The 9,907-nt window shown below is 47.3% G+C and overlaps 1 protein-coding gene across 2 annotated transcripts in view; it reads right to left on the bottom strand.

Moving 5' to 3' along the window:
* Positions 1 to 1,027: 1,027 nt before the first annotated feature.
* Cidea (cell death inducing DFFA like effector a) overlaps positions 1,028 to 9,907 on the bottom strand; it is a 24,892-nt gene continuing 16,012 nt past the window's right edge. For both annotated transcript variants that reach the window (XM_021150963.2, XM_021150964.2), the window contains exons 3-5: positions 8,688 to 8,834; positions 2,277 to 2,458; positions 1,028 to 1,448 (exon numbers count right to left, since the gene is read on the bottom strand). In XM_021150963.2, coding sequence (XP_021006622.1) covers positions 1,307 to 1,448; positions 2,277 to 2,458; positions 8,688 to 8,834 — 471 coding nt within the window. In that variant the 3' untranslated portion in view covers positions 1,028 to 1,306. The remainder of the gene's footprint in view (positions 1,449 to 2,276; positions 2,459 to 8,687; positions 8,835 to 9,907) is intronic.

The raw sequence follows: 9,907 nt of genomic DNA, 5'->3' as shown, positions 1-9,907 counted from the left end.
CAGGGGTGGGGAGCGGAGCGGGGGTGGGGGGTGGTGTGCGGGGGCGGGGGCAGAAGATGGCGCAGTAGGAAGTACTTGCTGTACAGGATTGCAGACCTGAAAGTCTGGACCCCCAGAGCCCATGCAAGGCTGATACAATCAATGGTCCTCAACTTGTGGGTCGTGACTCCCACAGGGGTCGCATATCAGATATCCTGCATATCAGATATTTGCATTATGATTCACAACAGCCGCAAAATTACAGCTATGACCTAACAACAAAATAACTTTATGGTTGGGGGTCACCACGGCATGAGGAGATGGATTAAAGGGTAGAGGCATTAGGAAGGGTGAGAACCACTGGCTTACATGTACCCTGGATCTACAATCCCAGAACTCCTACAGTCTGGTGGAGGTGAAGATCAGAGACTCCCCAGAAGTGTGTGCAACAGGGTAAGGACTGACCCCCAGGCTGTCTTCTGTCCTCCACACAGATGCCATGGTGCACATATCCTTGCACTCACACTACATGAATATGCATACACACACACACACACACACACACGTGCGCGCACGCGCCCACCCAAGTACACAGGGTGGGGTCGGGGTTTGTCGTGGAGATCCTTTGACAGGAAAAAATGAAATCAAATAAAATCCAGGCTTGTGTGACAGGTTGCTACTTTTGCATTGAGTATTGATAAGGATTAACAGCAATAGGGCTGGATCAATGAATCTGTGGTTAAGGGGCCTGCTTTTTCAGAGGACACGGGTTCCATCCCAAGCCCCCCAACAAGAAGGCTCACAACTCTCTATAACTCCTCTGAGGAGATCTAGCGCCCTCTTCTGGGATTCTGAGGCAGTGCATGCACATGTTGCATAGACACACATGTAGCAAAACATGCCCCCCCGCCCCGCCCTTAGTAATATAATAAAATGTAAAAGAAAGATTAAACAGCAGTGATATCCATCTTTCTGTCTTTGGTTCTGGTTTTCATTCTGTGTAAAAGTGTGGTCCTTTCCAGAGAGACAAATGAGTTGCAAGGAAGTATCAAAGACGACTCTTGTGACTGGTTTATTACAGTATGTAGGGATCCAAAGAAACTGATTCGTATCCATGCTGTTCCCACACACTCCGCTGTTGATCCCTTCCTAAAGCACTTGAAAGGCCCCTCTGCTGCCTTTCCTTTGCAGGAATCCTGCTACTCAGCCCTGCACTGGGTACCACCCCTAAGCCCCCATTCCTTCCCCTGGCATCCCACAGCCTATAACAGAGGGTAGTGCATTTGCATGAGAGCCGGGTCCCTGGGCCTCTGTAGCTGTGCCCTGGTTACATGAACCAGCCTTTGGTGCTAGGCTTGGGGGGCGGCTGCTCTTCTGTATCGCCCAGTACTCGGAGCATGTACGTGCCCACATAGACCAGGAACTGTCCCGTCATCTGTGCAGCATAGGACATAAACCTCAGCAGATTCCTGCAACAGAGGGAGATGGAGACACATCAGGCATCCATGGAATACCACTTTCAGGGCACTCGGTGTGTAAACGCTCCCTGGGAGGCTGCCAGTACTCCCTAGGGCCACCTACTGGGGACACGACCCTCAAGCCACTTTGACAGGAGCTAGCATCCAGGTGGGTGTGAGGGGCTTGCTCCTGCAATCCCTAGGTCAAGATGACAAGACCAGTAAACTGAGGAAAATTGTCCAAAGAACAGGAATTATAATCCTCTGATTGGGCGTGTGGAGGGTAGGGACCTGGGGTGTTCCAGTTTGTTCCTCAACAAGAGGACACTTGGTCCTGTCCTAATCTCTGAAGTCCCGAGGCTAAACTAGTCTTATTTCAGACTAGGTCAAACAAAAAGTGTTTCTTCACATTCGTATCCTTTTCCTGGTCTCACGTCAGCAGAACATCTGGGCCAGATTCCACGGCGTGCGAGCATGGTGCGAGCGTGGTGTGAGCGTGCTATATAGGCTTGGTGCCCAGTGTGGGTGTGCGTGTTGCTGGGTGTGGGACCTAGGGCCTCTAACACTGCCAAGCAAATTAGCTACCACTGAGCTACTTCACGGTTTATATCAAAAAGCACAAAGACCAACTGGGGATATAACTTTGTGCTTTTGGATACAAGTCTGTGGTCTAAAAGTTCAACTGAAGTTACACTGCATGGACCAGAGCACACCCGATGACAACAGAGGATCCAGGCCCTGTTGTTGGGCTTTCAGGCAGAAGACAAGCTAGAGGAGCTACCCGGGCCACACCTGGGTCTTTCCAGACCCCCCATGATACATACCCCTGGAGCAGGTTACCTTAACACGGCCTTGAAGCTGGTGCATCGGATATCATAGGACACCGAGTACATCTCGTACATCGTGGCTTTGACATTGAGACAGCCGAGGAAGTCCTTGGGGTTCAGCCTGTATAGGTCGAAGGTGACTCTAGCTATTCCCGATTTCTTTGGTTGCTTGCAGACTGGGGCATACTTACTACCCTGGAACAAAGAAGCAAGGGACAGGCTTGGAACCCATGCTGGCAAAGACCCTCAAAAAGCACACAATTCTGGGGTGATGGCAAAGTTAGAGCTCCTAAATAAATGTCAGCTGCAGTTATTCCAGTCAAGTACACAGGAGGCTGATGCGTTATACTACAAAGGCGCCCATATCTCTTCCCAACAACTTCCAGTTTAGTGACTCGGGATACATTGCTTTGGTTTTGAGGACTCCATGTCTGATGTTTAGAGGTGTTCCTGCCTTAGGGAACCTCCTTGCTTGTTTGCATAGAGCCCTTAGGCCAGACCTTGAGGATGAAAAAGGACTTGCTTGGTCAGCCTCTTTTTGCAACTGTCAAAAAAGCCGAGGAGGAACAGGAAGTACTCTTTGTTTCACTTCATAAGTGCCCATGATGAAGAAAAGGCTGGAACTCTGAGACTGAGGGAAGTGGTGGAACAGGCCTCTCTCGAGAGGCCTCCTTCTGCCAAGGAGGAAAGATGACTGGGTAGAAACATTAGCCACTTAAAGAATCACTCTGGGCGGGGCGTGGTGGGGCACGCCTTTAATCCCAGCTCTTGGGAGGCAGAGGCAGGTGGATTTCTGAGTTTGAGGCCAGCCTGGTCTACAGAGTGAGTTCCAGGACAGCCAGGGCTATACAGAGAAACTCTGTCTTGAAAAACCAAAAAAAAAAAAAAAAAAAAAGAATCACTCTGTCCCAGGGACACCAGGTGACCATTCAGGTTGAGAGAGACATACGTTCCCAGGTTTGTAGACAGCTCTATAACACCCTGAGAGAACAAAGAAATCTCAAGATGCAAATGCTAGGTCCAGGGATATGGCTCAGTGGTAGCGAACTTGCCTAGCATGTGCAAGGTTCTGGGTTCAAGTATAGTCTCCAGTCCTGGTTGGGGGGTTGGAGGAGCAGGCAGGGAGCCAATCCTGGCTCAAAGGACTACTTTCCTAAGAGTTGTTGTTGTTGTTGTTGTTGTTTTCCTACCACACACCGGCCTCACTTTATCCAGGGTCAAGCTTAAATGATGCCAGAGTCCCTGTGCCTCAGGCATTTAGGGGGTTGGGAGTGCTTGCAAACTTCAAGCATTACACAACAAAATGATCACATACATTTGAAATTAAAGCACAAATTCCCCTAAAAGCATGCCAGCCCTTCTTGCTGAAGCCACTGTCCGTGTCCCCCTCTTCCTACCTCCCAGGTCATAAATGACAAGTGATTTCGGTTGTCACCCAGTGTACCATGGCCAAGAGCTGGTGCCACTTCTACTCCAACCATCCACAGCCCAAGAAAGACACATCACTTAAAAATCCCAAACTGAGTCTGACATGGTGGCGCACGCCTTTATTCCCAACACTTGTAAGGCAGAGGCGGGCGTTCTCTGTGAGTTTGAGGCCAGCCTGTGCTATATAACAAGCCTCAGAAGAGCTGGGGTTATCAAGAGAGACCCTTTCTCCAAACAAACAACTCAAGACTACAGAACTGAAGGAGTTAAATCTATTGCTTCCCCCTGCTCCTGATTCACAGCCTCACGTTGCTTTCTGGCTTTTCAAAGTTTATGTGACTCTCCCTTTACATCTGGGCATTCAGACTTCTATAGCCTGCCAGAAAGGAGGGGCACAGCTACATGTTGTCTTCTTCCAGGGTGGCAGGAAGCATCTTCCTCTGGGATTTTAGGACTCTGAGACTGAGCAAGGGAGACATCTGGTGGCTGTTTCTTGGTGGAAGTTTTTGTTCCGGTTAGAATGGGCCTCTGGGGATACCCTTCCTGAGGTAATGTGGCAATCTGCACTCTGCAGGAAGCCACCATTTCTCCCTCACTTGGTGGTGGTGGTGGTGGAGATGGCTGAGAGGTTAAGCCCAGAGAAGACTGCAGAATCTTTGATGGGGCTTAGAGGTAGAGCATGAGAAGTACGTATCTGTGAGAGCCTGGTTCCATCCCCACCGCCCTCCTCCCTCCACCCCCAAAATCCAATCCTCAAAACAACCCAGTGTTTCAGATTCACGAGGCCTGAGCCAGCCCTTGAATGTGGCAGTCACGATAGTCACACTACAGCTTGGCAGGACTTGGCACTGTGCTATATTTCTTAAGTCCCATTACTGTGCAGAACTTAAATGTGTCACTTCCAAACTCACCTCTAAACCCTCGTTTGTATAAACCAACCGCAAACACCTTTTCCATCTGTGTTAGTTTTCTATCGCTGCTGTAATTGGTTTTCAGAACCTCAGCTTAGAAGACACATGCTTATGCTCTGAAGATGCTGGGAACAGGGGTCCTCACCAATATCCCCACCTTCCTTGGCCTGTGGTCTTTCTCTTCCCCTGAGCCTCATCCTGGCTCGTACCCTCCTGCTCCGCCATCCCATGAGAACCCTGTGGTGACAGTGGCCTCCAGAATAGTGCAGGATGATCTTTGCATCTCAGGGCACACATCTGCCGAGGCCCTCTGGCCAGGAAAGGTTCTGAGAATGAGTGCGGACACTCTGGAGGTCATGCAAGTGACCACATCTTTCTCACACAGGAAGGACAGGCATGGAGGAGCCACTCTGGAAGGACACCAGCTTGACCTGTGGCAAGCCATGGTTAGCTTGTCCCCAGTACAAACAGTCAAAAAAAAAAAAAAGCCCAGATTTGGAAGCTTGGTAGTGATGGTGAATATCTTTAATCTCAGCACCGGGAGGCAGACACAGGTGGATCTCTGTCAGTTCTAGAACAGACTGGTCTATAAAGTGAGTTCCAGAACAGCCGGGAAGGAGAAGGGGGAGGAGGAAGAGGAGGAGGAAGAGGAGGAGGGAGGGAAGGAAATTAGTAGAGTGCAAGATTGATCTGTCTTTTTAAATGTTTTCTTTTCTTTTCTTTTTTTTTTTTTTTCGAGACAGGGTTTCTCTGTGTAGCCCTGGCTGTCCTGGATTAAAGGCATGTGCCACCACGCCCGGCTTTAAATGTTTTCTAATTTGCCTATTCTACAGGTATGGTTTCTGTGGTGGTTTGAATGAAAAGGCCCCCACAGACCCACAGGGAGTGGCACTATTAGGACGTGTGGCCTTGTTGGAGTAGGTGTGGCTTGTTGGAGGAAGTGTGTTACTAGGGACTGGCTTTGAGGTTTAAGATGCTCAAGCCAGGCCCAGTGTCTCACTCTCTCTTCCTGTGGATCTACATGTAGAACTCTCAGCTCCTTCTCCAGCATCATGTCTGCCTGTGTGCCACCATGCTTCCTGCCATGATGATAATATAATGGACTAAACTTCTGAACTGTGAGCCAGCCCCAATTAAATGTTTTCCTTTATAAGAGTTGCCATGGTGCCCGGCAGTGGTGGTGCACGCCTTTAATCCCAGCACTTGGGAGGCAGAGGCAGGTAGATATCTGAGTTCGAGGCCAGCCTGGTCTACAAAGTGAGTTCTAGGACAGCCAGGGCTACACAGAGAAACCCTGTCTAGAAAAACCAATAAAAAGACCCCCCACACACACCAAAGCATTTAAAGAGGATGCAGGGATGGCTTGTACAGAGGACCCAGGTTCAATTCCCAGCACCCACATGGAGGCTTACAACCATTTGTAACTCTAGGTCCTGGGGATCTAACACCATCTGAGGGTGCCAAATACATACACAATGAGAAACCAGGCTACACCAAGAAATCCTGTCTCGAAAAACCAAAACAATCAAACAAACAAACAAAAAAATCCCTTCTGGGTTAAAACTACTTATACATACAATAAATACAAAAAGACAATTGTCCTTCTCTGCTCCCCTAGGTCCTGATTTTCTACAGCACGCTTAGGGAAAATGTGTGGCTCAATGAATCAATATTTTGTTTTGTTCTCTTTTTCTGCAGTCTTTCTTTCGGGCTTGGAGATCCAACCCAGGGCCTTGTACTTACGAAGTACATTCACCACTGAGCTGCACTTCAGTCCAAAGACAATAGTTTCCAAATGACCAAAGTATGATGTTTCAAGATCACTTTGATGAAAGATCCTTTCAAAATGCAAGACAGACCAAAGAGCCCAGCGGAGCAGAGTGATCAACTCCACTGGGAGTGTCTCAAATTCTCTATGCAACTGAGCTTTGGAGCCGGCCTGTTGACTCTCGTGCAGTGTCGAGCAGAGTACCCTCAACTGTGTGCAAACACCATCTACACCCTCCTTTCCTCTCTGTCTTCATATCTGCAGCCAGAGTTCCCTCATAGTTCCACCCAAACGATAGACTACAGCAGATTGAACACAGAAATACGTCTGACGATTGCTTATATAGCGTGTGCGTGTGCATGTGCGTGTGTGTTATGGTGCGCCTGTGTGTGCATATGTGAGTATATACAGTGCCCTTACTCAGAGATCGGAAGAGACATCAGATCCCTGGAACTGGAGATACAGATGGTTGTGGGCTGCCATGTCGGTGCTGGAAACTGAACCCCGATCCTCTGTAAGCGCAGCAAATGCTCGGAATTGCTGAGCCATCTCTCCAGCTCTGAGGATTCAAGGGTCTTCTAGACATTAAAGAGATTTGCAAAAATACAAAAAGTATAGTTCCTTGCTCTCATTTGGAGAGTGGTTATTTATTTTTATTTATTTATTTATTTATTTATTTGGTTTTTCGAGACAGGGTTTCTCTGTATAGCCCTGGCTGTCCTGGAACTCACTTTGTAGACCAGGCTGGCCTCGAACTCAGAAATCCGCCTGCCTCTGCCTCCCGAGTGCTGGGATTAAAGGCGTGCGCCACCACACCCGGCTCTATTTTTATTTATTTTAAGAAAATATTTTCTGGGGCTGGAGGGATGGCTCAGCTGTTAAGAGTGCTATCTGCTCTTTTCACAGGTCCTTAGTCTAATTCCCAACAACCACATGGTGGCTCACAACCATCTATACTGGGATCTGGTGCCCTCTTCTGGCATACAGGTATACATACAGATAGAGCATTCATACATTAAATGAATGAATTAATTAATTAATTAAATATTTTACAAATTTTAAAAAATATACTTTCTTATTAGAATATGTGGTTTAAGCTAACCTTTACTGTTATTATTCGTCAACACAACACATATTTTTAATTTCTCAGTTTTGAATCTCGAATGCTGGGAATGTCTGTACCTATGGCTTCTAGTTTCTCAACCTTGGCACTGGGTCATTTGGGAGTGGGTGACACTTTGTTGCAAAGGCTATGCCTTGCAGTTTCCCTACTATTCGACAACAGTGTCCTCTGCCCCAATCTGTCATCCTGGACTGTCTTTAGATATTATTCCATGGCTCCTATAGGCAAAATATCCCCAGGTAAGATCCTCTGATTGACAGGCATCTGTTGACACGTTAAGGAGAGGAACTGGGAGTCCTCATGAGCTTTCGTGAATCCTGGGATGAGGAAGCCTGATGGTGGCTTGCCTGATGTTCTATCCCATGCTGCTCTCTCTCTCTCTCTCTCTCTCAGCACAGTTATGGGATTTACGCAGACAATGCCTTAGCTGCACTCCATGTGTCTTCAAGGTTGAAGAACAATCTATTCAGTAAGTAGGCAGCGGCATGTCAACCTATGTGCAGTTAAATGGACATACAGTGGTGGCTGTATGACATCTCCATCCCACTGCAACTGACCTGTGACAATATTTACCAGCATTCACAAAGGTGACACCGGTGGTCCTCATACAGATCTGCTATATAGGTGTTAGTGTGTTCCAGGGCATGTGCCCAGGGGTAGGGCCACATTTCTAGGTTGCAAACTATGTTTCAACTCTGTTGTTTTAAACATCAATTTTGTAGGTGTGTAGAGAAGCTCGTCCTATTATCTTGAAGATGGAAAAAGAGATCATGGGACTCCCATTTCCTCTTTGCTCTCTTCACTCCCTGGCTCCAATAAGAGTGGCTTTGCCCCACCTCTTGCTCCTGCAACAATCTGCTGCCTCGGCAAGGAGGCAGAATTGACTGTGGACTGGATCCCCTCAAACTGTGAGACAAGATAAACCTTTCTTCTTTTTAATTAGGGTAGGTCTCTGACTAAAGCTCATGATTCAAAATAATTTATTTGAAGTTATACACTCTGAATTCAGAGACGTCGAATTTTCTAGAAACACTTGAGAATCCTTTTGAGGGTTGTGGTTGTAGCCGGGAAGTGAGTTTATAAAATATTTAATTATAAAATTAGGGTGTGGCTTGCTCAGTGCTCAAACCAGACAGTGCGCTTGTAGGTAGAATGTCTACCCAGTCGTTGTTTGCATAGCAATGCCGTACTTACCGGTGTCCATTTCTGTCCCTTTTCCAAGATCATGAAATGCGTGTTGTCCCTTAAGGTCTGAAAGAACTCCTCTGTGTCCACCACGGTGCCATCTTCCTCCAGCACCAGCGTAACCAGGCCAGTTGTGATGACTAAGACATCCAGAGTCTAGGTTTGCAAGGGAGCACAAGAACAAGATGATGTTTAGGTTAAGGTTTCAGGGGTCCTGGCTGGCTAGGATCAAGCTGTACTGGTGAGGAGACCCGCTGACTGGTGTTTATAATTCAACCTTCATTCAGAAGAACAGACTAAAGTTTTGAATGGACTGCTCTCTTCCTAGGGAATGAGACGCGTGATCTAGCATGTGTTTAGCATGTGTTTACAGTTTCCACGGCTGCCTGTTATGCGGAGGAATAAGCAGACAGCCTAGCACACTTTGTGCTTTAAGCCCACGGCATCGTGCAGCACACCTCGACCTCTTGCTTCAGAGGCTGCGCGCTGCATGCTCATGTCCCATTTCTGTAGGAATCTCTGAGTTGTGCTTCTCTGAGACTGAGTTTTTCCTTCCTTGGTGGCTGAGAACACTGTTTTAGATTGAGGACCGCCAGGTCATAGTCTCCCTTGTCAAAGGAGGACAGTTACATTTTCAGTTGATGGATGCTTTTAAGGCATTCACCTCTGAACCCCAGTCTTCCATGATGCAGAGATATAATGCCACTTTGAGGACTTAGACCTGTTCTTCACTTGTTTGTTATGTCTCCTCTCAAGGCCCTGGAGCCTATAAATAGACTGATATGCTGTCTTTCTTCTTCTTCTTCTTCTTCTTCTTCTTCTTCTTCTTCTTCTTCTTCTTCTTCTTCTTCTTCTTCTTCTTCTTCTTCTTCCCTCCCTCCTACCTTCCCTCCCTCTCTTTCTTCTTCCCTCCCTCTCTTCCTCTTTTCTCCCTTTCCTCCCCCTTTTTGAGACAAGCTCTCTATATAGCCCTTTAGCCCTAGCTGCCCTGCAACTTGCTCTTTAGACCAGGCTGGCCTCAAACTCAGAGACCCACCTGCCTCTGCCACCTGAGTCCTGGGATTAGAAGCAAGTGTCACTACTACCTGGCTGATAAACTCTCTCTCTTTTTAAAATTTATTTTTATTTATTTATTTATTTTTAAAACGTAGTTTTTTTTGTTTTTTGTTTTTTGTTTTTTTTGTTTTTCGAGACAGGGTTTCTCTTTATAGCTCTGGCTGTCCTGGAGC

This window comes from Mus caroli, chromosome 18 (genome assembly GCF_900094665.2).
Source record: "Mus caroli chromosome 18, CAROLI_EIJ_v1.1, whole genome shotgun sequence".
Taxonomy (NCBI): domain Eukaryota; kingdom Metazoa; phylum Chordata; class Mammalia; order Rodentia; family Muridae; genus Mus; species Mus caroli.
The sequence above is the reverse complement of the archived record's forward strand: the minus strand, read 5'-3'. Positions and strand labels throughout refer to the sequence as shown.